This window comes from Netta rufina (assembly GCF_964035555.1).
Source record: "Netta rufina genome assembly, chromosome: 5".
Lineage (NCBI taxonomy): Eukaryota > Metazoa > Chordata > Aves > Anseriformes > Anatidae > Netta > Netta rufina.
This window is the reverse complement of record NC_140128.1, coordinates 52,360,914-52,388,452: the sequence shown is the minus strand read 5'-3', so window position 1 is coordinate 52,388,452 and position 27,539 is coordinate 52,360,914. Positions and strand designations below refer to the sequence as shown.

The 27,539-nt window shown below is 45.4% G+C and overlaps 1 protein-coding gene across 4 annotated transcripts in view; it reads left to right on the top strand.

Annotated features, from left to right (window-relative positions):
* The window catches only part of BCL11B (BCL11 transcription factor B), a gene marked incomplete at both ends in the record, with an annotated part of 90,202 nt that overhangs the window by 15,856 nt on the left and 46,807 nt on the right, over positions 1-27,539 (top strand). For 2 of the 4 annotated variants that reach the window (XM_084288210.1, XM_084288209.1), the window contains one exon: positions 25,879-26,094. The exons of the other annotated variants lie outside the window; for them this stretch is intronic. In XM_084288210.1, coding sequence (XP_084144336.1) covers positions 25,879-26,094 — 216 coding nt within the window. The remainder of the gene's footprint in view (positions 1-25,878; positions 26,095-27,539) is intronic. 4 annotated transcript variants of the gene reach the window in all.

Below are 27,539 nucleotides of genomic sequence, written 5' to 3'. Positions count from 1 at the left end.
TCTTTCAGACTAAACTGAATATCAAATGAAAATATGTAGGAAAGATTTTGCATTGCGAAAAATAAAAGGGTTTATCATTTGATTGGCATTTTCTCAGCAGTACATGGAGATAGGGACATCCACTAAATAGTGCAGTAATAATGCTTTCTCAATTAGGAGCCCAGCTCTGAGATAAAAAGGTGCAGTGTCCTTCCATATTTTTTTTTAATAGCAGCGGATAGTTTTCAATAGTAGGATAAAAGCCTCACATTACAGCCATGGAGGGTAGCCATGAAAAACCCACAGAAGTCATTCACTGGAAAGGCTTTAGTGGGATATACCAAACCCCTTATTTATATTTCAATAGAAAGGCTTTCTGCATTAGCCAAGAAAATCAGAATCTGCATTTAACATTAAAGGTATTTCCCAGTGAGCGGCTGTAGAGCATTGTTGTTAGATTTGTTAAAAAAAGAGACTAAATACGATTTCATAAAAGGGAAACTTAATCTCTAAGGCAGCTTTCTCCCACCCCGCCACCCCCTCCCTTTATTTTTTTATTTTTTTGGTAATAATGCAACAGCCTACAGTATTTTTACTTTATATGTGACGAAAGATATTCTTAGCCTTTCTGTACTGCGACAGGAAGAATGAATTTCTTTATTCCACCAAGAAATATGTAAAATAATCCCTTAGAAGTATGGGGAGATATGTTTGTTCAAAGCATTTAAAATGTTATTTTAATCAAAGGCACAAAACACTCTACATGCTGTGTCAGCTAAAGGAGACCATTACATTTTAACAGCAAATCATGCTCTTTTTCCCCCTCCTAGCCAAGCCCCCCCTCTTTGAAAATAACTTTTTTTTTTTTTTTTATTAAATAAAAAGGCGAAAAAGATTAAAGAATGAAAAAACTTCAGTGGCTCAAATGTATAAAGTAATTTAATATGGTGGAAGCATTAATTATTTTAGCTTAATTGAATTCTGAGGACTGCAGTAGTTGCATTTTTGTAGACAAGCTCTGTTTATTATTTCTTTGTGTAGATTAACAGTAAAGGAAACATAGATAACTTTCAGTTATTTATTGTAAAATAAATGTGTCAATTCATGTGTAAAGCAAGCTGTTCAAAGATAATTGAGTCTTTATATTTGAAGAGGGAAACCAGAAATCACCCACTCGCCACTCCAGCTCCCTGAAATATGCTGCCACCACTGCTGCCCTCAAATAGGTTTCAGCTACTCTCCTTGATCTTGTGTTATTTTTGTAGACCTTCTTATTTGGTCAAAATGATTTGTGCGGCCTTCTGCTGCGTGACTAAGCCACAAAATGTTACAGCTTCCCAGAGCTGAGCGTAGCGAGGGTACATCAGGTGCTGAGCTCAGCTCTACCCCTTGCACCTTTCTCCCCTCTGGGCGTGCGGGTGCTTCATGTGGTACGCTGGGATGCAGTGTCTCACCAAGAATTAACCCCAATTCAGAGTGCTCTGGAGTTTTGAGGTCTTTCCTTCTCTCTTTCTTTTTGCTTTTCTTTCTTTATTTATTGGGAACTCTGCTTTCTCTGGTCACTGAATCCCTCCTGACCACATAACAGACCTTGTGCCGCTTAAAGGGAGTCAGGTAGAGCTCGGGAATCTGCAAGAATTTGCATGCATGCAATGCAAATCTCCAACTGACATTTCTAGATTTCAGTAGAGACAAAGCAACTTTATCTCCGCAATCAGCTTTTAAAGACCTTCTGATAATGAACTCTGTAATCTTTCCCGGACTTGTAACTTGCAAATCCAAGCTTTTCAAGGCGCTTTCATTTAGTTACCACTGTCCGTAAGGTATGTTAGCTGCCACTTGTGAGGACGTGACTTGCTTAGGAGCAGTTTGTCCTGTAAAGGCTTTTTTTTTTTTTTTTTTTTTTTTCAAATTGGCTGACCTGTTTGAAAAGCAGTTCTGCCTCTCATACAGAGGGTGTGATAGTATCAAGCAGATGTACCAGATTGTTGCAGAGCAAAACAAAGCAAGGCCAATGAATTAGCTAGGAGTTATCAGCCACCGCTTCTTTCATTTCACCAGTGGCAGGTATTCTGAAAATGTTTGACCACAGATGTATCTTGTACCTCTTTTTAGCTTTCATATTCATGAGATCTTGGGCATGACCAGGTGACCAGAAGGACCTTGAGAGGTGCCTCCTGCTATCCTTTGACTGTTGGTATCTCCTGTCTTCCTTTCAGCCCTGCTGGGCTTGCTGGCTGCCAGTTTTTTTCTTCAGTCAGGCTCTGTGAAATGGTGTAGATTAAAGAAAAAGTACCAATTGTCTTGTTTTTAACATTGGATAGTTTCAGATAACTTTGGCAGAATGTATAGGAGCAGCTAAACTGTCAGAGCAGGGGTCCTCTGCTAGTCAGGAACCACTTTTACCAGATCTTCTCCCTTTTCTGTGCTTTGGGCAGTGTACCCTCACAGACACATAATGACACCAGCAGCAGAAGTTCATTAACACAGAGCAGTTAATTTCTGCAAAGACGGTGCAAGGAAAGGGAAGGGGGTTGATTTGAATTCCTCATTCATCCCGCCAATGCTGGGCTCCATGCATTATGTACTTGAACTAGATGTGCATCATGAAAAAAGGCTCCCTGTCAGAGGCAGGATTTAACTGCAACCCCTGCTCCATGAATGTTCATTTCAGGCTTTTGAATGGTAAAACTGCCAGTGAGAGAAACTAAATAACTTGCATGTGCTGGAAGCCAGAGATAAACACCGCCGCAGGTTGCCATGAAATAGGCTATTTGATATATTTAGAATTGTTATTTTTCTCCAAATTAAGATTAGTTAAATCCATGTGTGTGGTGTGAGTGATTGTTAACTCAATGGCATGGATTATCCTTTTTTCAAATCATGACAGCTAATTATTATTGCTGTCTACCCTGAGACATTCACTTACAATGTACCATTATGGACCCGTGCACCCATATTAACTATAGGACTCAAGACAGCCATCGTGATGCCTTCACATGCGAGGGAAGGAAACCACAAACTGAAAGAAACCCGAGGCTGATGGTGGCGATGTTGGTCAGGTTGGCAAGAAGTGTCTTGAGCATCGCAGAACATGGGGCCATCCTCTGGGCCCTGCTCCCCTTCCCAGGGCTGCTGTGGAGCTGGGTCCTGCTTCCAGCACCTCTCCAGGCTGGTGGGTCCAGCAGGAGTGCCCTGCCAAAGCCAGGCTAGAAAAAATGCCATGCAGAGAAGACAAGGCTTCCAGAAGCGTGTGGTAACAGCTCCTGAGAAACCTGGGCTGCAGCTGAAATCCCCTTTGCGAGGCTTTTCCAGGCTTGTTCCTTCCCTCGTGCCTGCCAGGTGTTCCCTGGTGGCAGAGGAGTTACCTGGCCTCCTCCTCCTCCTCCACTGCTGCTGCTCTATCGGCTGTTTAGCAACGTGTTTTGCTAATTGGTGCCTCTGAGCAGCACAGGGGACGCTGCGGGGTGGGGGTGTGAGAAGGCGTAAGCCGCAGCAGGGCTCACAGTGGGTTAATGAGCAAGCCTCCTGCAAGCCTCCTGCCCGCGGGGACCTCGGCTGAGGTCCTGCCTTGGGTGGCAGGGAGGAAAACAAGCCGGGTGATCTCACCCACAGCCCTGCTTGCGCCAGGGGCATGTCAGGGGAGCCTGGCTCTCCTCCGGGGCCCCCCTGCCCAGGTGCAGGCCTGATGGCGCTGGCCGCCCTCCCCCTGTTTTGGCTTCCAGGCGTGTGTTTGAAGCATGACGAGGGGCCGCCAAAATGTTGACGGCTTAAAGTTGTCAGGCTGCTGGTGAAGCCAGGGTGGGGACTGGCATGGGGCCTTCCATTGGCACCGGCACTGAGGCAGGGGCCAGCCTGAGGGGCCCTGTCGGCCATGGGCTTGTGTGTGTGGTGGGGTGGGGAGTGGAGGCTTTCAGGGGGTACATGACTCCCTGTGGGAGATCCTCTAGGGGCACCCAACTTGGCAGCCCCTGTCCCCGCTGTGTCCGCTGGACAGCAGTGGGTTGGTGGGGAGGGACAGCCAGGGCAGGATGGGAGGAAGGGGAAAGGGAAATATGGCTGGAGGCAGCACAGCAGCCTGCGTGGGGTCGTGCCAGCACCACTGGTCACATGTGTCCCCATAAGGCTCTCACCTCACAGGCAGTCCTGTGAATGGGGGAACTGCCCCATCACAGCCCCTCCGGATCAGGGACATGGCTGCCTGGCACTGCACAGCATCTCCTGCACAGGCACCAGTGAGCAGGGCGCTAATCTGGGGAATAGTTAAAGGTGAGAAACCTGCTTATTACGAAACCCTTTTTTCCCCTTGCTTGAACTCCACCGCACCCACGTGGCACCGCTCCAGCGCTGTCTTCTCATCTTCTCAGCCGCAGTTGCTCGGTGGCCCCTGGGGCCGCCGGCCGCTCTCCCTGACGTTTGTCACTGCGGGGCCACCAGCCATGTCCTGCCTGGGGTCCAGACCCGCCAGGCACCGGGGCTGGCAGAGGCTTTCCCGGCATCTGTGACAGTCAAGTGTGAAATTAATCACATCGAGCTTTAAAAACAGACTAAGAAAAAGTGTTGAGGAATATTATGCCCTCAATTCTCCCTGCCAGTTTTTTTTTTTTTTTTTTTTTTTTTGCTCCTTTCACCATCCTGTTTTTCAAAGTTATTGTCTGCTTTCTGTGCATGGTTAGGTGAACTCCCACGAGCAGGGATGGTGAGTAACGGTACAGCAGGAGATTGGCTGCCCACAAGAGCCCAGCCAGCACCACTCCGCCCTGGTTTCACCTGGATTAACTGCCCTGAAACTGGTGGTGCGATACCTTCTGATTTGGTGGAAAGTCTCTGCACTTATTCAGAGGTAGAGCCCAGTCAAAATGTCACCCAACAAAGTGTCTTTTTGTTTTTGTTTGGGACTTCTTGTGAAATTACTTGGGCCATGTGTGGGAGACCAGAAACCGTGTGTATATCTTTGATTATCATTAGTATGGAAAGATTGGTAGATTTTTAGAAAACACTAATGGTAAATGATGAAATGGCACTGGTCAGCCAGTCATTAGTCATTTTTCCTGACAATTTTGCCAAGAACTGTTAGAAGGAAAGAAAAAGTAGTGCCTAATAATCATATAGACTGCTTTGGCATTTGTTTTGATTTGACTAATAATAATAGGCTTATGTGCTCAGTGGTGTATTGACTGCAAGAAAGCTTGCTTGATTTTTCAGGGGAATTTTGCAGTGAAACCTTGCAAATGGAAAGTCAGTTGCATGGAAGTACTGTAAAACAGAAAAGCTCCTGTATAGATACAAAAAGTTGCTGGTACTCTCCTGTGGTGAATAAACACATACAGGCACAGAAATGATTCCTTTGCTTCAGCAGGACAGAAGTGCTGCTATAGCATGAGGTAGCCTCCCTTCGTGCCTTTCCATAGATTGTTTTTCTTTCTCAACCCATGTTTGAACTGCACTGCCTATACACACAGTGACAAAATCGGCTGTGACATAAAGGCTGAACCCTTCTTTTTTTTTTTTTTCCTTTTTTTTTTTTTTTTTTTCTCAGAGTGAAACATTTTTCTATCATAACTGGAGAGAAAAAACTGTGAAGTAATTATACTTTTTGTACAAGACAGGTTTGGATTTCTACATCGTGTCATGTAACTTGAGAGGGCATATAGATTTGGGTCTGAGTTTCAGCTCTGGCTTCCGTGGCCAAGTAGGAAGATGGGAGTGTAAAGGGTGAGAAACAGAGGAGAGAGGCCAGGTATAGAAATAAAACTGCATTTCTCAGTGGATGACACTAGAAGTCTGGAGAAACTGGGTAGCTCTGGGCTGGGAAGATGTGTGCGTTCGCTCCAGCAAGAGCATCATTTTCAGCATGGCTCCTTCTCCCCGTTCCCTCCCACCCTCCAAATGGTAATTGGTGGGCTGTGCAGTATAAATGCTTTTTTTTTTTTTTTTTTTTTTTTTTTTTTTAAAAGTGGGTGGGTGGGGTATCTAGGGATTTGGTGTCTAAGCTCAGGAGTTAAGCCGGAAATCCCAGAGATGTAATGAAAACAAAACGGACTTTTCACTCGCGCTGTGGCATTCTGGCAGTGAGAACGCTTTCGTGAGCCAATGTTTTCATTGTAGGTTTTCTCGAGAGAAGTAGTGGAAACGAATCGTTAACCCCTTAACAGGAATAAATGCGGTTGCTGCAGCAGGGAAAGGAGAGCTTTTTTGGCTCTCAGTTGCCACGTTGGAGAGCTTGGGGGTGTGTGTACATTTGTGTGTAGTGGGGAAGGTGGGGTAGATACCGCTTGTAAGAAGTTTAATAATCTTAATGGCAGATGTGAAGTGGTTACTTAGCGGTTGTTGTTTTTTCCTCTTTGCATGTATGCCTTTGCAGAAAGATTCAAGCACGATCAGCACAAACCACCGTTAAGCCCAACAGCTCTTAAACTCGCTCCTGCTTGCTCCTCTGTTCTGGCATTTGGTAGTGTATGTCTTGAGCGAGACAGGGGGGACACTGCTTGCTGGTCCCTCAGCAGGGTCATAAAAGCTGCAGATGGAAAAGACCTACCAAGTAGCAGATTCCAGCTTTCTTGGAAAGTGGAAGCACAGGATGTGTGTGTGTCACAGGCGTGTTACGTATATAGCTTTAAACGTCCAGCAGCTTGGACGGCATTCAGCATTACAGCAGTAAGCCCCTTCATTAAAAATAAGGGAGTTTGGGGAGGAAGGGAGGTGGGAGTGATTAATCTAATTTAACTTAACAGCCACTTTTGGTGAAGGGATTGTGTATCCCTGTCCTCCATGCTCTGATTAGGCTGCATTTTATTTTGATATTTTATTTCACCTTTTGATCATGGCTGGCACTTACCATATTTCTCTCTCCACTCTCTCATTAGGGTATTTTATCTGCGCGTATTCTTGCAAGCAGCATACAGCATCAGCCCCCCGCTCTAAAGCTAAAGAGCATCTCGTCTACCCTTTAACATCTCGGAAGAGCAATTAAAATCATTATACACCTTCTTTCCACTGCCCTAGATCCTCCGGTCCAGCCCCTGCATGCAGGTTCTGGGACTCTTGGTGCTATGCAGACTTTGGACGTAATTGCATAGCTTCTGCAAGGGGCTGTGTCTCTGCAGCTGACCTTGCTCAGCTCGTCTGGCCTCTGAGTAGATGTTTGCCTTCTTTCTTTCCACTTTGACAGCTCCCCCCTCTGTGCTCCATCCCCTCGCTCTGCCCCAGCCCACTCCTTGTCTGCTCATGCTGGGAAAGCACCGCATCGGAAAGGTATTTGTGACTGAAACTGCCTGTGCAATAAGCAGAGACAGAGGCAGAGTGTCGGCTCTCCTATACTACCCTGTTTGAAGGTGGGGAAAATAAGAAAGAAAAAAGATGCTGCTGAATAAATGATGGTTCTACATTTTTTTTTATACCACACTGCTTTTGTAACGGCCATTTAAACAAGGTGGAGTGGTGGAGTAGGAGAGAACAAGACAAGACTGCAGACAAGGATTGAACAGCCCTGTTCTTCTTTTAAGACATTTATTATTTTCAGAGTCAAACCTGTAGCCAGCTAATATAACTGTAAAAGTCTCCTTTGAATTATTGGCAAGACGCTCTGAAGTCTTCTATAATAGCTGATGTACTTGCGTGCAGGCAAGATCCTGATTTGAATTTAGCACCTACTTGTTTTATTTTCTTTATTAAAACAACTCCTGGCTCATTTTTTTGCTTTCAATACCCGCTTTCCGTTTCCCGTTTTCTAGAGTGCCCTATTACTAGCTCATAAAAAAAAAAAAAAAAAAAAAAAGTTAGAAACTGAAGGGAAGTTTCCTGAGCAAGAAGGAATTTTTTTTTTTTTTTTTTTTCTCCCTATGGCTTGGCCAGGAGCCAACCTGTCTTTCAACAAGTAGAGAGTCATTCCAAGTTGAAATTTATAGAGCAGAGTCCAGGTTCAAGGGCTGGAGCCCGCCAACAGCTCCAGCCTCTTTGTTACTGATTAATTCTGCAAGCAGTTCAGCTGGTTTGCTCACTTCTGCCTCCTCTTCACAGCATCGCATCGCTTCCGAGGCGGCTGCTGCTGCTTCCCCCTCCTCCGCTTTTCAGCAGCGATTTCCCCCTTCCCTGTAGAGCACCCCCTCCCAAATTCATTTTAACCCATGCAATCCAAATTGCACCACATCAGCTTTATGGTAAAATTAAAAAATGCTTTCCCTCTGCCTTTTTTTTTTTTTTTTTTTTTTTCTTCCCTACAGCTAATTTTAAACGTCTGGAGCTTCCCATTTCACTTCAGCTCATATTAACGATTGCTTCTTGGCATCGTTTGGAACCAAAGTTCCCAGGTTTTAATTAGTTTACTCAAATGCACGCAGCGGGGCAAAATAGTTTCTTTCAGCTTTACCTGCAAAGGATGTTTCCTGTCTCAGCGAGGGGGTTTCCCTCGTGGAGGGATTTGAAAGGCAGAAGTTTTCAAGTGGTCTCAATATGGGGCCCCACAAGAGTGAGTGTGGGAGGTGAGAGGGAGAAACAGCAGGAAGAAAAAAGGAGAAAATAATAAAAAAAAGAGTTTGGGAAAGTACCTTAAAACGAGGATGGTCCCAATCCTGCAACAAGCCCGATGTCAAATCGTAACCTTATTGGCGTCAGTGGGGGTTTTGCCACTGGCTTCAGTGAAGGCAGGATTTCATCCTTCGCCTGCTCCAAGCTGTAGGTATGCAAACAGTCCTCTTGCATTCAGCGGGATTACTGATGTGCAGAAAGTTAAGCATGTCTGTAAGCGTTGGCAGGATTAAGATCTGTGCTGGTATTTTCAGACCAAGTGAAATGCATGTGGGAGGTTTTTAGAGAAGAAAGTGCATGGGAGTTTTAAAAAAGGAGAGTATAGCTGAGCCTGCCATTTTTAAGTGCCTTGGGGAAAAACCTGGGTTGCTATTAAAAATATCGGAGGACTAATGTGTTACTAATTGTGACACAATTAACTTCTTTAAAGTATTCGATTGCAAGTCCCGAGAAAATAAAAAGATGAAGATGAATAGCTAGGAATTCAGGCCTGTGTTTCAGTTCAAACATTTCTCTTTTATTAAGTTGAAAGAAAAGCAAGCCAAGAGGTTCACTTTACTGTGCATCTTGGTTATTCTGCTCCTGGAAGTCTACTTTTAAGTAGGTTATTTAAAGAATTAAAAATGAACAACAACAAAGAAAAGAAGCTCAAACCCAGTAGCTGTCTGAGACCCCTATATGTGGCTTTACCGCAGAGCTCTTAAATTCTTGTTTAAACATTTCTCCAAAGCTGTTACTCAGGAAATAAAAATGTGTGTTGTTTGTCTATAGCAGATTAAAAGTTTACCTTTAATGTGACAGCTTCTCAAATCTAGTGTCGGAAACATGCCTCTATTTTATGGTATTATGAAACAGGTCTGGACCAGAAACAATATATTTAACTAAGAGAGAACGAGATAGAATTTGTGGGTTTCTTTTTTTTTCTCTTTAATGGTTTATAACCAGAGACCTTTTCTGTATCTGTTTGTGAAACTTTTGTGCAGACAAATGGCAAGCACATGTAAGCCAAACTTTGAAATTTAAACAGTTAACCTTAAAAATCTTAAGTTCAGCAAAATGCAACCTTTCTAGTCTATAGACAACTCTTTGTAATGATCTGGCAGAGGAATCTAAAGTGTATTTTTTTTTTTTTCAAAACATTCATAATTTCGGCACTGGAAAACTGAAACGCACATGAGCTCTGAGAAGGCTCTCACATCTGCCTCAGCCTGTGCGCCGATTCCCTGGGGTCTCATTTATAACAATCTAACAAGATAGAATCTGCCTTTGAGTATCAGTAAATATGGCTAAAGATCACAAAACTGTACTCATAATTGTTCAAGACTAAAAGGCAGAATATAGTGTGTGATTAATGTTTATGGTGCAGGGCCTCTTTGTGAAAAGAAGATAAAGCAGTAAACCCCAAAACCTCCTACCTCCTCCCCCCCCACCAAAACCAAGCCCTCTCTCCAGCCCCCTTGGACTACACCGAAGAATGCTTCCTTTTTTTTGCAAAGTTTGTCATTTCAGAAGATGCGCTTTATTTTTGATTTTGAAGTTGATGGAGGATGCCCGATTGGAGCTGTTTTCTTGGAAGAGATGCATGATGCACTTTTCTGTTAGCAGCTCTAGTACACAGGGCGGAGGACGTGTTAGCTGGCCACCAGCAACACCCACCCGTCACCCCTCAGGTCACGGGTTTTGACAGTGCATTGCCTTGGGCTGGCTTCAACCTCACTCTGTCTGTCCTGTGGTTGAGGAAATATGCCCTCGATCCTCACTGCTCCCAGTCTAACAATTAATGTCCATCGGAAACAGTTAAGCAGAGGGAAGTTATGAGTGCAGCGGTGTCTGTAAGAGACCCCTGGCAAGGGCACCTGCTTGTGCTGGAAGGACTGGTGAGCTGGATGAGGTCTCCATTAGTGCTGGAGCTCTGCTCAGGCTGTTGCTTTTTTTTTTTGAGGGGGGCAATGGGCAGCTGGTAGCAGCCTACCCAGGTGGGGAGCTGCACCGGCATGCAGCTGCCCTCGCTCCCTCCCCTGTGGGAACTCCTATTGTCTTTGCTGTTGGGAGACTTCCCCACTGTCTGGAAAGGTTTATTTTTTGAGCGATAGCGGGTGGAGAATGCAATACAGATGGATCTGTTTCTCTCTTTCATTAGCTCTTTTAAGATGCTTGTTTAAATGTGTTCACTTCACTTTTCAAATGGTAAATGTCAATGTTTCAAATATCACCGTTAACAAAAAAAGATTGGACTTTGTAAAACCCTAGGCCAGGGCTTCGTTAAAGTGCTGGCCTAGAAATGCCAGGAGTGACTCTGGATGTGCACAGCGGGAGGAGTTGGTGCTCGATCACATTTGGAGCCAGACCCCTCCAGGGCAGAGCCCAGACTGGGTGCTGTGGGGGGATCAGCAGGCAGGGCTGCCAGGGGTGAAAATCCCATGCTTTGGGAAGCAGCGCTGGGGTACAGAGAGAAAACCTGGAGGGGCAGATCTGCACTTGCTCCAGCAGAGTTTGGTTCTTACCGAAGGAAGCAGCATGGCTGGCGGGGTGAGATGCTAACCTGGGTGTGCTAGCAGAAATGCTACCCCAGTGTGCCGTTATGGAAGAACCTTGGCACTTCTAAAATCATGCTCTGATGCTTCTGTTTCGTGCTCTGGCCACCCTCCTGTCCCTGCATTTCCCCAGACGTGGCTGGGTGATGGCAGCGCTGAGCAGAGCCTAGAACCCGTCTCCTGTAAGCCTGCTTAGGGCAGGGCTGCGTGGCGTGAGAGGCAGAGTACAGAAGACCATCAGCCCTTTCCCTAAACCCGCAATCCCACCTTTGTTCCCGGGAGTGGAGCAAGTCCAGGAATTTTTAGTGCTCATCTGGCTCGTTGATGCCGGTTTTAACCCTCCCATCTCTTTGCCAGCGCCAGCTTTAAACCGCCCACAGGAGATATGCAGATACGCACTCTCATTTCTCAGATGAGGCAGAAAGATGTGAATGGCTTGATTTTCCAAAGTGCCTGGCTGCGGACAGTGGGGGCTCGGGGGCGCCTGCTGTGCTCAGCACTGCTCTCGATGAGGCCACAAGGGCTACAGTCCAAAATCACAGCAGGGAGCTGGTGATGGCAGCAGGGCTATCGCCACGAGTCTGCCCTCTGGTTCAGCACTCAAAGCTCTGCCCTTTTGTGCATGCATTGGTATTTTTGAACAAGCCTCAATTCTTCCAGGTCTCGGTGTGTGTAGCAAGTCTCCCCTCCCCAAATTCCTTAGCAAAACGGTAGCATTAAACAAACATGAAATCACAGGCAGGGCATCGGGGAGGGCCAAGATCTCACCCTTCCCTCTTGTGGCCCATAAACCTCTGGCGAGGATGGATGAAGGATGGGAGGGTGCCACTTCCAGAGCCTCGGCAGCCTTGCTGCCACAGGCACAGTGCCAGAAGATGGCTTCTGCTTCCTAATTGAATAAGGATCTTGAGGAAATTTCACTTGCGAGTGTGCCATAAGGCTCTGCCCAGCGTGGGGAGAAAGGAACCCTTGGAGCCGGGTTCCCCAGGCAGCCGTGGCGAGAGCCTGTCCAAGGGGATGGGGAGCGTGCCTGGGTTGGGATCCTCTGCCGTGGGTGCTAACCCCAAGTGGAGCCGGGGCTCTACACACCGCATCCCCACAACTTGCTGCTGAGGAAGAGGAGGAGGTGGGGGGGTTAAGGGGACGGAGGAAGAAAAGAAAAGATCTGTGACAAAATCATGCGACACCCACGTAAATATTGTTTGTATGAATTGGGTCCTTCATCTTTTGTTAGCAGCAGCTTGTTAATTAACAGCAGATTAGTGCTGCTTTCTTCTGACACATGAATATATTTTGGGCTAGAAAATACTTGTACTCAATAAAACTGTGTGACTGAACAATTCAGAAAGTACCAGCCGAGCGCCGTAATGGATTCCCTTTTTATCCCCTCCCCCCCGCCTCCTCCTCCTGCTCTAAATGCAAGCAGATTTCTGCAGTCTAGTGCAGAAGAGACATGTTAAACACAGCTAAATAAATCATGTTTACTCTTGGCGTTCTTGGTAGTGAAAAATCTGTTGGCTGTTTTTACTTCCTTATTTCTCAGCATTTGCTTCCTACCTGTTTTTGAGCGCGTGCCCAGAAATAGTAGTTTTGTCAAGCGGGTGGATTATGCCAACCAGCAGTTCCCTCTGCCAAGGAAGCTGCTGGATTGCAAAACCTGGTGACTTCTTCCATGCAGTGACACCGAGATTCTCCCCCTTCCCCCTCCCTCCTCACAACGCTAGGATGTAAAATAAAAGTATTAAAATCTGGAGAAGGAGAAAATGTAACGAGATCCTGGCAGTTTAAGAGCCCAGATTAAGCAAAGTTGAACTTCTGTTACAGAAGCCCTTTTTTAAGCTGTTTGTGGAGGTGAAAGCACTGGAGATAGCAATAATAGGAACCAGACATTTTCCCTTTCCCTTTATTATTCCTTGACCCCCCCCCCCCTTCCCAAATGGGTGTGGATTTCATTTCAGTGTTGTTTTTTTTTGTTTTGTTTTGTTTTGTTTTGTGTTGTTTTCTACGGAGAGCTTTTCAGCTGGGAGTGAGAAGTAACTAAGCCCTTATTTTAAGTGAGGCGGCTCACAAGATGCGCTGCTGCAGGCAGCGGGTGCATTTGTCTCACGTTCACCGTGTTCCTCTGGATATTGGGGCCCACATGGGGCCGAGTTCTTGCCTGAGCAGGGGCTGCAGAAGGGTCTTGAGCTCCCTGGATGGCGGTGGAGCTAAAAGGAGACTTTACAAAACCTGTCTGTATGCTTGTGGCACAGCTGCTCTGGCCAGCAGAGCTGCAGTAGTGGTGCGGAGCACAGCCCAGAAGGTAACTTCGTGCCCGAGCGAGCAGAGGCCACCCCGGACTTTAAGAGCTTCTCTTTGACCTGAGGTGGCAACTTTTTAGCCTTCTTCCATCCTCCTTTCTGCCGTGATCCCAGGTGTCAGGCATCCCAAGTGTGACTGTAACTGTAACATGGATCACGAACCTGGTGGACTCTCCCTGTTTGGTTTTAAAATTAGAAAGAAACACCATTGTTTTTCCCTTCAGAGATTTGCATGTATTTACTCTTTGATCACATTGGAAGGGCCTTATCCTGTCTCCAGAGGAGCTTTAGTTCAGCTTTCAGTGGTAGCAGGGATCTGGTCCACGCTGAATATTAGCATTTTAATGGCTTGCTTAAAACCCCGGTGCTGCTACGCTCGCCAGACTCCCGGCACAAGGGCAGTCCAGCTCTGGGGTTTTGCAAAGCGATGCTGCAGGCTGTGCTGCCTGCTGAAAGAGAGGAAAGGGGAAGGCCCAACTGCCGTGGATTATTAGTATTGTCAATAATAACATGTCTTCAAAAGCCAAATTAATTCCTTCTTCCACTTTACTAAGTCCAAGAAATGCCAGATCAGTTTCAGAACAGGGGAAAAAATAAACAGAATCAAAGTTTGTATGTTATGATTCCTGTGAATTTCTGGTGGGAATACTCTGCGATAGAAATGATATTTCCGCAGAGGCTTTGGCTGCCAGTTTGCTTAATTACATTAAATAGTGGTATAAACCTCGGCAGAACATAAACCTCTGTTACAGCCAGTCATTAGAATATTGAATCATAAGGAATAATGATACCAGTGCTAACGTGTTATAACAGCCTTTATTATATTAGGGACTGGAGTAGTATTTAAAAAATATTTTGTTGTGGTAGTTTAGGTGTGCATGTGTATTTTCTCTGATCACCTATTAAGGGATTGGGTATGAATTTATTACAGTGAAATAGAAGGGTTACTTAGAGGAAGAACTCCGAGATCACTGCTTGTGATTTTACAATTTGATTCTGCTTGTCCTTAAGGAAGGTTCATAACACTTACTTCGGAAATGCCATCTACATCTGGAAAATTAGGGTTAAAAGGACTACTTTGTTGAAACTAATTACAGGGTAGTTCAATTTTTTAGTTGGTGACATTTCAGAGATTTTTCTTGTAATGCAAGAGGTTATAGAAAGATTTGGTTAGACTGTGATACACAGCAATGAGCTGCCGTTTGAGCATATTGACATTTTCATCAAAAGCAAAACAAAAAACCACTATTTTATCGGGGTGATACATATGAATCTAATATAACTTCCTCATCCTGACTGCGGATGTTTAAGGAATTCTTTTGCTTTGCCTTGGTTTGTACACCGTATCTGTTTTGTTCTCATTTATTGTTTGAATACACTTTCACGGTAATCAAGTTCAGCTTCCATTTCAAGCAGACCTGATAATAAACAGCTTTTTGTGCCTTATACTTTTATCTTACGGAGGAAGACGCTATTCTGTACAAATAAATGGGTGAATTGAGTGTTACAGGAGAATCTAGTCTAGAAAAAATACACCCATGAAAAATTATCCTGTACTGAGAATGGTTCTTCCTTTCTTATAGTTGGCTTTTCTCTTAGCAGTTTTGTGTCATATTGAAAGGAGTCTGGGGTTGTTTTTACCGTACTTGTGTTTTACTTCTCCAGGTAGGGTTCAGTTTTCTTGACTAATTAGCACTGGCCCAGTTCTATTCAGACTGAAGTCTTTGGGTGAAACTTTTAATTGTGCAGTTTAACAGCAGGATTGGGTGCAGGTTTGCAACGTCGGTCTTCATGCAAATGAAATGTCATTTCTTTCTTGATTATTTCTCTTTTTAAACTTATATAATAGTCTGAACTAGATTCCTTGGTTTCTGGTTTATTTGTCTGCTTTCTTTTGTTAATCAAAACCAAATCATTTGGTTAATTTTCTAGCATCTTTTCCATGCAGAGAGCATTGTTTATTTACTCAGTTGTGGTCAGTTGTCCAGTAAACTGAGGACTGCAGCTTTACATCCTCAGGGTTCCCCTTGTTTGGTGGACTGTTTTACCATTTCCAGCTGATTTCTCCACTCATTTAATTTGACAGTTTCAGTTATCAAAGTTTGGCCCACTTGTACACACATGGCAGGAATGTTTTTCCCCTGAAAGATCCAAAACTCAAAGGAACTCCTCATCTTAGAATTTTCTGTTGCTTGTTTTTCCCCCTTACGATTGCTTACCCTGCTTTGCTTTTTAAGTTTGCCTGGCGTTCGTGAAATGCTCAGCAGAGTGTGAACATGCTCGGTGCACAAGGGCAAAATTGCAAATTTTAAATGTGCACTTTAATGGCCCCCCCCCAAGCACCATTAAATTACTTGAAGTGTAATGTATTCGTTCACACTCGACAGGTAGACTATTTTTCACATTGAAATTCAGCACTTATAAGGTGCCTGCACTTACATTGCTTTTGGCAAGGCCTGAGCCAAAAAAACTAGAGTTGTGATTCCTTCTCAAAGCTAACTGTATCTGTGTATTAAATTTGTCCATCTGTGCTTTGCAGGGACATTGGCATCACCTGATGGTCCTGCTTTGCATTTCCAGCAGAGAAACAGTTAACGGTGCTGCCGTTTAATATATTGCTGTTACAGAGTCTTTTTGGTTTCCAGAACATTGAACAAAATCAGGTAGATCTCGTTAGTTGATTTTCACAGACGGGGAAACTGAGGCACGCAGCAGAAGAGTGACTTCACCTGCCTCGCTTTCCCCAAGCTCCCTCCCCTTCCAGGAACTGTTTTTGCTACCAAACAGCCACAGAGCTGCAAAAGTCTCACTCCTGCCTAACTCCACCACTGATTTTTCTTTTTTGTTTTGCTTCGTTTTTTCTTCTTTTTTTGTCCCACCCAAGAACAGCCGGCTGCAGTGCAGCATCTGGAGGTGTGGGCAGGGCTTGGTCCCCAAAGGCCATGGCAGGGGTGACGGCCAGCAGCCTTACTGGCTCCTGGAGGGCTGTGGCTCAGCCCTGACCACTTCGGTTTTAGCCTCTTGACCATATGCTTCTGTGGTCAAGCCCTCAGTTTATTGTGGTATTTCTCCCTCTGGTTGCCTCCCTATATTATTTTGCCTTTGTAAATGTTCTTTGAAACAGCTCTTTCCATCCACTGAGTTCGTTTATTAGTTCCAGGGCCTGTTAAATTGCTGTGATGGTCTGTTGGGGTGGTTATATGTTTTAATTATATCAGGAATATTTGCTGGCATGTAGAAACACTCACGGTATAACTGGGACTAAAAACTTTAATCCCCACAAGGATTTTTATGACCATTGAAACTCCTCAGGACTTAATTACAAGAGTTGGGGAAAAAAGTTGGGAAAATTGATGAACTGTTTATTGTCAACCCTTTATGCCTTTTGGAAAACAAACTCCACAGATCAGGGTGATTATTGTTATTTGTTAGTTTATTGCGGTGGCTTCTGGACATTGCAGCTCAGATCAGGGCACCATTGTGTGAGGCACTCGGCAGCCCCGGAGCGAGAGCTGGGCCTGGCTTGGAAGCATTTTGGGGCTGCAAAGGCTGGCATGCGGAGGGTGGGAAGGGGAAAGTGGAGCTTGGGGCAGGGATGTGGCTCCTGCCAGGGGTTATGCACCCCAGCCCCAGCCACATCCCCAGCCCTGAGCCCTGTCTGCAATAGCCCCCTCCTGCAATGAGAAAAGCTCCAGTTTCCTACGTTATATTTCCACAGCATCTGTTGATGCACTGTACTTACTTATCCCTAGTGGAATTTTAGGTCCAACCCTGACCCTATTTCCCTTCCTCTCACTCCTGGTCGCTTTCCATAGCGGGGGGTTACTTCTGCCCCCCATGTGGCTGGGCTGGGAGGGGGCACAGGTGGGAGGGAGCGGTGGATACAGCGCTGGGATGAGTCCTTTTCCTCACATTATTTAATGGGGGTGAGTCAAAAAGTTCAATTTTAACCTGAGCTCCACGTTCAGTCAAAGCACAGACACAAGACAGTGGGCAGGTTTGGATGGGCATCAGGTGGGTGGTGCGGGGGGTGCGGGTGGCCCCACCAGAGCCCCCGGGGGACCCGGGATGCTGCAACGCCCAGACCTTGGAGCGGGTCCAGCCACAACCAACGCCCCTATTGCCCAAAATACAGGTGTTGGCACTGCATAAGCAGGCTGCTCCTGGAAACCCACATGGCCTCTTAGGTAAGTAAAAATCTCCACAGCCTACCCTCGATGTCTGAGCCCCCAAAACACCATGTGCAAACATGTGGACGATCTAAAATGTGGAATTTTACACAGTGAGAAGAGTTGCATGCTCCAAACAGGATATTTAGATATATTAGGATATTTATTAACCACGCAGGGTGTTCCAAGCTCAGTTTATTTATCTTTGTAAAGTGCTTCCAGATCTTTGCGTGGAAGGCACTAGAGAAATGAAAGGCGTATTATTATTATTATTGTTATTATTGTTGTTGTTGTTGTTATTATTATTATTACAGCATCTAACTACTGACAGGCAACCACAGCTGCATGCTCAATTCAAGCCACTTAAATTTAGGGGCTGAGTTTTACAACATTGACTCTTAATACTTTTTGCCATTGACTCTGTGTGCTGAAATGTATGTTCACCTGCCCTACTGAAGTATCATTATTCACCAGAAATATGCAGATGGGGGGCTTAAAGAAAGAAAGAAAGAAAGAAAGAAAGAAAGAAAGAAAGAAAGAAAGAAAGAAAGAAAGAAAGAAAGAAAGAAAGAAGGGAAGGAAATGTGGCATAAATATTAAGTATTCACATTTATATGGTAGAACTCAACTGCCATTTAAGAAGGGCTTCAAAGCAACCGACTGCATGAGCTGTTAGTTGCTTCTGTGTCATTAGGAAAGAAAATGCATTGATTAAAATAAAGACAAGGAATCTCATAGACAAAGGATAACATTTACGGTGTTCAAGGGTCTGGCACAAGCTACAAAAAGCCCAGGAAACGGAAAGCTGAGCTTCACAGTCAAGCTTTTTAATCAGTGTGGTTGTGCATAGCCACTGCAGCATGTACGTTATGTAATATCACACTTCACCCTCCCACACGCACCTAGAGACAACAGGCATCTTCTAAAGGTCTTGGCATTATTCAGAGGAAAGACTCCCAGCAATACCTCTGCGTGGTGTTTAACCTTATCTTTACTTATGTTTCACCATTTTTTTTCCCACTCCTTTTCCCCTTTTTCCTTCCTGTAATACATCAACACTGTGTATATTTGTATCTCTAAAAATGGAGCAGATTTGGGGGGGAAAATCCCATTAGCTCCTTGATGTGTTTTCATGGCGGCTCTGAAGGTTCCAGTCATGGCCGTTTTGTGCATTTTGTAACATTGTCCTCGTGTGTTGTTATTGTCATTAGTATTTCTTGGAATAGAGTGGAAACGTTACATTCTGAATACACCAGCTAATTTTTAAATGGTACCTAGACTATCCTATCTTTAGATTTTAAAATAGGTAATAATTAACCAGAGGTTTTAAAGCTCTGCAGAAAAACCAAACAGGCCTGTGAAACCCCAGGATCTAAAAACAAAGAAGGTGAGTCGGTTTTCCAATGCCATAAGTGTTTGAAGACATCCTTATACTTACTTTGTTTTTGGAAAACAGAAAGAGCTCAACCACATTTCATTCTGGTACAAGGTAGCCCTGAAGTTAACTGTTTTTTTCCAAAAAAGGAAAAAAAAAAAAAAGGATGTCGCTGGCTGCTAATTAGATGTATTTTAACTGCAAAGTCATTTTAGCAGCTAATATTGTTATTATGTGCTTCAGTGTGAATCCTTAGTGAAGCTATTAAACTGTGAGAGCCTGAACTTATCAGACATTTTGTAATGTGGCTGGATTTTTGTATCCTTCTTCAGAAACCTGAGGGGAGGGGAGGACCTTTCTCTCTCTGGCACAGAAAGCACATTTCTTACCGGCTGATTACCAGGGTGGGCAGTTGAGACCTTCTTGCATCCTCCTTTTGCACTTTACCCATCCTCCCCCCCTCCTTTTTTTTTTTTTTTTTTTTTCATGGCTATAACACTTCTGCTTTGTGTTGCGCTCCCTTGCTTCTCTCCCAGACAGCGGTCAAGCCCTGCCATGCACTCTGTAGTTGAGCAAAGGGATTTAATGGCAGGGACTGGCTCAGTTATTTCAGGATACTTTTGCCTCCCTCTGGTCACACACAACAAGTTGGCAGTTCGCAGGAGCTAGTAGGCTCTCAGCATCAGGCAGGCTCCCGCTTTTGAAAAGCAATAGCCTACAGCAGAGAGTGGACTTAGCCATCATTTTCTTATCAGTTTCTCACCCAGGACTCTTACTTTGTAATTGCTGGGTTGGGTTTCTCAGGGTTTGGATTTTCTCTCCCGGTCTTATTGCATTGGTTGCTTTTATTCTCCCTCGCACTTTAAAACAAAGTGACTGATACAATATCCAAACAGATGAAAAAGAACGGGATTTTTTTTCCCCTTTATTTGCTCAGATTTGAATTGGGTTATCTGCCTATCTTGTTTATGAAATTTTGTGCTGTCTTTTCTGCACAGACTGTGACTCCCAAATCTTCCACAGCTCCATTTCCATATTCCTGCGTGCTTGTTCTTTGTTAATCACTTGGCAAGCGCTTATTTGAATATTAAAAATTTCTTTAATCATCAAAGGCAGGAGCACAGCTTCATGAATATTCATATTTTTTTCCTCCTCAGACTGGATTCTAGTTCATTACCCTGCAGTAAAGCCAAACAGTCATCAATCGCGCTCATTACAGCCGCTGGCGTTTTGATTGGCTGCCTGCTGCTGGTAGCCCGCGTCCCCCCATCCTCCCGCTCTCCTCCATGAGCTGTCGTGTACCTGCCAACAACAACAAAAAAATATCAACAATGCAAGAATAAATTTCTCCGGTTGAAAAACAACTTTGCAAACTTGTCAAACAGTCCTCGTCGCTTTTTTTTTTTTTTTTTTTTTTTCATTTTACACCAAAAATTAAAAAAAAAAAATAGAAGGGAGAAACTTGAGCTTTAGAGATGAATATTTGTCAAGAGAGTTGACGTAAGTTTCATTTGCATAATGACTTTGTACTTCTGCATTAATAAAATTTGCATATGAAGCCATGTTAATTACTCCTGATCATGCTTTTTGCATTCATGCATAGTAATTTTCTCCGACTTGTGAGAATTAATGTCTTGGCATGGGGGGAGGAAGGGGGGGAGTTGGGGTACTGTCAAATTTCTGTGCCAGTGCCCCTCACTCACACTATTTCTCCTTCTTGCTCACCACGTCGCTGTTCTTGATCTATGACTCATTTATGCATTATCATTCGAAATTCTTGGGAGAAAGAAATGTATCAATTCAAAGGGAATCCTTGTCTGCCAAAAAAAATAATAAAAAAAAATCATAAAACCAAAAATCCCCAAGCAAAATATAACAAGAAATCCCTTCTTTGCCCTGCTTCTTCTCTCCCCAGTGCAGCCTTTCCATTTTCAGCTTGAGAAAAGTTTTAGTTTTAGCAGAGCATCATGAACCAGTGCGGGGGAACTGCTCCAAAACCACTGTGTGTCCAGGGGGACAAGGTACGGGCTGGTGTGCAGGTGTGTCTGGCCATGAACTGGGCTCTGTGCATGAGTGTGTGTAACAGCCTGCCTGCATATATCGCAGAGTCCTTCTGCCCTTACTGGGGGATGCTGCATGTCTGCCCCTTGCAGGGTGGGCATTCGTTGCTCTCCTAGTTGCTGTTGGAACCGTTTCTGCCTCTGTCTCACTAACGTGTGTGTATGTGCATAGGTGTGTGTGTGTGCACGTGTGCTGTGCACATTTGGTTCCTTCAGTCCTGTTGGTGCCTGTGTGAAAAGACATGGTAGAAAGATATAACACCATGGGGGAATGGTTCGTGTGAGATGGTATAATACAGATGAGACAACTTGTTTGAGAAAAAGCTTGGAAAAAATCTGTTGGAAAGATTAGTGAATAGATCTGTCTTTCACTTCTGGATGTGTCTGTTTAAGGCTGCTGCAATGGTACATGTAAAACCCATCTCAGAACATCTGCAATACTCTCCCTGAACACGATGGGCACAGGGAAGAGATGAGGCTGCAGCCTGCGCTCTGAATTTGTAGCTGTTCACTGTTTGAACAGATGTTTTTCTTTTTATTAAGAGAGAGTTTTTTAATAATGGAACTGAGCTTTAGTCTTTAACCAGCCATTGATTGATTTTCCATCACCAGACAGGCACAGAGAGACACACAAAAACTTGGTTCGTGCCCTGTTAAGTGGCTTACACGTCTGCGTGTGCACCTGCCTGTCTGCCCGTGCAGACACATGCAGTCACCCTCCCAGCAAGTACACAGCACCCCGAGGGATGCACCAGCCACACAGCTACACATGGCTGCATTTGCACACAACATGAGGTATAAAACAAGATCTCTTAAATTAAGATCAGGTCCTCAGTCGGAGATGGGACGTTGTGAATGTTTCTTGCAGCCCCATCTTTGTGCTTTGCCCGGGCACTTTTCTGCAGATGTGCCAGAAGAGTGTGATGTTTTACATATACCATGTCATATGGCCAGTCATGCCTAGGCTCAGGGAGAGGGACAACAAAAGGATGCAATTTATGCCTTGATTGTGGCTTTTGTCACGTTCATCTAGGTTCTTATGCTCATTTCCATCTTCTGGGGTCATGTCCAATTTACCTTATTTTCTTCTTTGCAAGTTTAAAAATAGCAGAGAGCAAAAAAAAAAAAAAAATACTTTTAGCAGTGTCTGGGAGTCAACACAACCTGGGAGCTACTGACATGTGCAGGCAGTGAGTATGTGCTGAGCCATAAGGACAAAATCCTCCTTCCCTATCAGCAATGCAGATCTTTTATTTGCACTGTGACAGTCCCTGTGCATGTACCACACTCATGCTATGTACAAAACTCCCCCTCGCATCCGTGCAGAATGAATGCAGAATATGTAATTGAGATCTGCAGTGCAGGTGGATGATTTCATGGTGCTGGCCCAAGAGGAGACTCAAACCTTGCACATCATGGCAGTGTGCATGGAGAGACAGAGAGCTGCATGCATGCACACATTCACCCCAAATTGATCTGTTTTTCCAGATCAGTCTGTAAGATTGCACTGCTGTCCTTGCTGTCTGCTTTCCCTTCTTGCAGGTTGTCGTTGTGCCTTGTGTGACATGCAGGTGCTTGCGGGAGTGTTTGCTTTTTGAAATGAATGTGCAACGTGGTGCAGTCAATCTGTCATAGGATTACAGAGACTCGCTCCCTTCCCTCACCTGGTGCTGCATGGGTTGAGTAGAAAACTCCTGCACCATCTTAGGATGGCAGCTATCTGTCTGTCTACTCATAGCTGGGTATGTTTTTATTGGTTTGCTCAGTCTGTGTATGTCCATTACCTGCAGCAGTTAAGCTGAGGAAGCGCACAACCCTCATCTTCATGTTCAGCTTTAAATAGGGAGGCTATCTGGGGAAAAATACCATAGAAGAGGAGCTAGAGAGGTAAAACATGGGCATATTCTTAGCAAACACAAGCTGAGCATTGCAGAGTTCCACTGTTACTCTTTCTATAGCTATAAAGAAGTGTTGCATACCTAACGGTGGAGTGCTCCTTTTCTCCACGCCTTTCCTCCAGGGCAGTGGATACAATTTTCCTCTTCATGATTTGCCAATCAATCTGGTTCTAGAGGACCGTCCTGTTATCCGTGACAAAGAAGCAAACCCTGAAGTAGTAGCAAGGAAAATAAAGAATTGCCTGGTTTGCAATGGCTTGTAGGGGCAGACTCAGCCTTCTGGTCTGACAGCACCAGTTTTATCATTTCAGGGAGAGGTAGTGGGTCTCCTTAAAGATCTGCCAGAGTCTTTCTTTCTCCATTCTTCTTCTCCCTCCTACTTATTTCCTAGATTGGCACATTTTAAATTTCCTGATATATAAGTGAAAGGACAAAAAAAATCCTTCTGAGTGACATCTTCTTTTCCATCCCTTCACTGGAAACCAGATCATATAATCCTTCCCATACAGTTAGTAGGCACCTTGTTAAAGTGGATGGCTGGTTTGCCCCCACTACCTCTCTTGGAAGGCTCTTACAGGATCCCTTTCCCCCGGGGGTTAGAAACCTCTTGTTTGAAACTTTAATTTCCTTTCAAAACTAGAGGAAATGTACTGGATAAGAGTAGGGAGGGCCACTCTTTACCCTCTTGGTGACCTCTTAGCATTTTCTTATACAGCTCAGAGATATGCAGATTGTATCAAATTAATTGCTAACAGACAGGTGGGACCCACCAACACTAGGGGAGGGGCTGTCACTTTCAGGGTAGAGTTGCGGGCTAGGACCCATGCACCTCCACATTAAAACAACATGCAGTTGTGATTGTTGGTGGACTTGGTGGGCTTCATGTGCTTCTCTGTATGACAGGCTGCTTCCAAACCCTATTGAGGGCTGTAATATGGCATCATGACTTGGGAGGGACTCAGTGAAAGCAAGACCTGGGTCTTCTGTCATGGCAGGGCCGGAGACATGTTTAGGTGCCATCTGAGATGCAGCTGTGGTCCAACTCTAAACCAGATTTCAAGCTCACGGCTTTCCCAGCAAGGATAAGTGCCCAGGCAGCTCAACCTTGTCTTGTCCAGCCTAGTTGTTTTTATTACATCAAGAATATAAGATACAACTGTTAAGTAATTGGAGGGAATTTGTGTTAAGTTTTGTTCCATGAAAAAGGTTGTTATTCATGTGTATTACAGAACATACAGAAATCAGTGTCTGACATCCATTTCCATGTGCCTAGCATACATTTCTACCACTAATGCAACATCAATACAGTCTAGATAGTAGTTATCATTACCTGCCTGTGTAGTATTTCCAGGGAGATCAAAACAGTTGCAAAAGCCAGGCAACTGAGCCCCCAAAATAAAAAATCCTTCCTTGCTCCATGCGCCACAGAGATGGCTTCTATTTAAAACCAGTCCTCACAAAAGAGCACAAATTTTATCCTTGATGCTTGAAGCTCAAGTATTTACACAGGGAATTTAGACTCTTCACTTGTGGTTTTGGCAAAAGCTTCACACAAATGTTTTGCTCTGGTGGTCTCTTAGCCATTTAAGATAAACGACAAAATCAAATGCAGTCCTTGCAGACTGGAGCGCTGGATGCTGTGCCAAGGATGAAGTATCCCCGTTTGCCTCACATGTGTAGCTGTCAGATCAACACGTAGGCCTGGTTTCTGAACCAGGATCCTCGAGGTGGACAGCCTCCCTTCGAAACATTGCTCTTCTAGGGTCGAAGGGAGCATGGGTGAACATATTTCTCCTTGCTGCCATGGTGTTTGCACATGTATGCAAGGCGTGCATGTGTGCACAGACAGAATCACCACCCTTAGAAAAAAGAAGAGAGCATTTGCCAGAAGATACCCCACAATTAGCACACGTATTTCCTGATCTAAACAAAGGGGGAAACTGTGGTTTCTGACCTACCACTGTGCGGTAGCTGTTGGCAAATGCCAGCTTTTTAATGGCGACCAGTCCACCGCATATCTTCATTTAGAAACTGCCCTTGATTAGTAGCTCCCCTTTATGTAATAATTAAGCGGAGAGGGCAGTTTTAAATAAACGGGGTGGGATGCAGAGCGGTGCTGTTCTTGCAACTTCCCCCTGAACTCTGCTGATTTTGCACCAGCCAAAAATGTGGCTCTTACCTGATTCTGCGTGTGCATGTCTGTTTGTGCCTGTCTGTATTTGTGCAGGTGTATATCGATATGTAAGGCTTGTGTTTGAGTTCTCAAAACCATGGAGCTCCGTCTGGACTAGTGCCAGAAGGAGTGCGCGTTTCCAGTGGAGCAGGAGAGAAGTCTAAAGGCAGCTTTGAAATGGCAGGTGATTCCTAGAGGGGTTAAAAATAAATAATACAGCTGGAGGTTACAATATCATTTTTTCAGCTACCAGGAAAAAAAAAGGTTGCTCCATTCTTCGCAGGCTCGACAGGGAAGCGGACTGCATAATGGGGGCATGCAAAATGCACAACTGGCTGTGGCTCAGACGGGCGGGCAGCACAGTGGCCCGTGAATGCCTCATTCTGGGAGCTCAGCTCCTGGCACCCCTCCGAAGCCATTTGAGCTCCAAGTCACTGCACTTTGTCTGCGCTGGTGTGTCAAGCCCGCTTCAGCAGCAGCTCGGCAGAGAGCCTGCCCGGTTTTGTGTCGGCTAAATGCATTAACACAGCCGTAAAACAATAATCCCCCTTTTGATTCGGTCCCTGAGCAAGTGCTGGTGGCGACGCTTGCCGCCTCTGGCTCTCCTCTGCACCAGGACCAGCCGTGCCCCCGCTTTGCCCCTCTCTGTGCCCCCAGCCGGGCTCGCAGGGCCCCCAGGTCCCTTCTTGCTCTTCCCCAGCCCAAAGCGAGCCCCAAGGGCTCCTTCCCCAGGGAGCAGTGCAGAGCAAGTGCGTAGTGCATTAGGCAGCCAGCCCCCGCCTCACCCGTTCCCTCTGATGATGCCTCCTCTGTCCCTTCAAACTTAGGTCCGACTGACAGTTTTTTCTATTGTTTTTTCTCCAGGGCCGTCCAGGCCTGCAAACCTGCCGGGGGCTCCCATAGCTGCCTCCTCCCACCCTCACACATCCGTCATCACGTCACCTCTCCGCGCACTGGCCTCTCTCCCGCCCTGCCTTAGCCTGCCCTGCTGTGGTGCACGTGCAGTCTCAGTTGGCGGGACTCAGACTGAGATTCAGACTGAGACGTCAGGCACATTTGGATGTCATTGTCAGTTGTCAGGTAATAGAAACATTTTTTTTTTTGTTGCTATCTGAAGGTCAGTAGTGCTGCCAAGTGATGTCATCTTTGCTGTGGGAGAGCTGCCTTTGCTGGGTTATGTGGGGAAGGCAGTGAAAATGTCCCAAACACCCCCTGCCCTCCCTCCTGCCCCTCTCCCCGTGCTGGCAGAGGATGGGGAGCGGGAAGGGGTGTGTGGCTCCCTCCTCCCTCCATCCTTCCCCTCCTGCCTGCCCACCTTCAGATGTCACCAGCGGCCGCTGCCGGGCCGTTTGTGCCACGTTGTGAACAAATGTCTGAGACTCCTCGCAGAATGTGATACCCTGGTATCAAGATTTCATCTCTCTGGGCTGTTTATTTTAAGCTTAATTGGATAACATTTAACATCTGAGGTCTCCCCCTTCTCCCCCCCCCCCCCTTTTTTTTTCCCTAATCATTCGTATTAAAGGCTTTTCTCTGAGCCCATGTGCACGCAGGATGTATGTGCTCCATGCAGTTTTCTCCCTTGCTTTGAGAAAATGCTCCTTGGTAACTTGCCACACATCTCTCCCCTCTCCCCCAGCAGCTTTTTTTTCCCTTTATTCCTTTTGGATGCCTGACTTTTGTCACTGCGAGGAGGGGAAAGTGATGTGGAAATGAGGGCGCGCTGAGCTAGCCCAAGAGGACATGGCCATACGGTTGCCAGACCCCATCCTTTCAGACCCAGCAATCTCTTTGAAATCAGTGGGTGTTTCTGAGTGTGGCTCAGTTGCAAGATTGGGGCTGTGGTGAACTGCAGGCTGGAGAGGTGAAAATAGGGGGGTGGGTGGGGGGCTTAAAAGAAAATACAGCTGTGGTGAAATCCGCATGCACTTATGGTGGAGTCCAGCTGTGGTGGGCCAGATCCTGCAGCCCTCATTCATGCTAATGCGTGTGGAGCTTTAATAGGGAGCTCCCAGAATGGTGCTGGATAAGTAATGTGTGAGGACATTAGAGACAGCAAGGACTGTGATGAGTAAATCCTTTGGCCTATGGCTCCTTCTGCCCCCCTAAAGTAGCAAAAGTTAGCTCTGGTCAACTTTTTTCTTTACATTAACAGTGGTACTGCAGCAGCGTGCTCTATCTCACGAGAAGGTCCCTGCACGTCTCAATTTGTGGACCCCAGGTGAAGCTCGTGGTGCTCGAGGAAGGCTCCCAAGCCTCCCGTCTGGGCTCAGCCTGTGCCCAGCTGCTTGTGCTGGGCATGCAGCAATGCGTGACGCCCCTGGACCTGGTGTGATTTCTCATCCATGCTACCATATGCAGCATGGTGGGATGCTATTCTCATTGAGCTCTGCTTTTCTGACATTATCAGGCTGACTAGCTGGCCTCAAATGGTGTGGAGATGGGCTTCTGAGTGGTGAATGCTGAATGAGAAAGTCATATAGGTGCCCCGCTTCCCCCCTTTCCCAGCTGGTAAAGCAAACTAG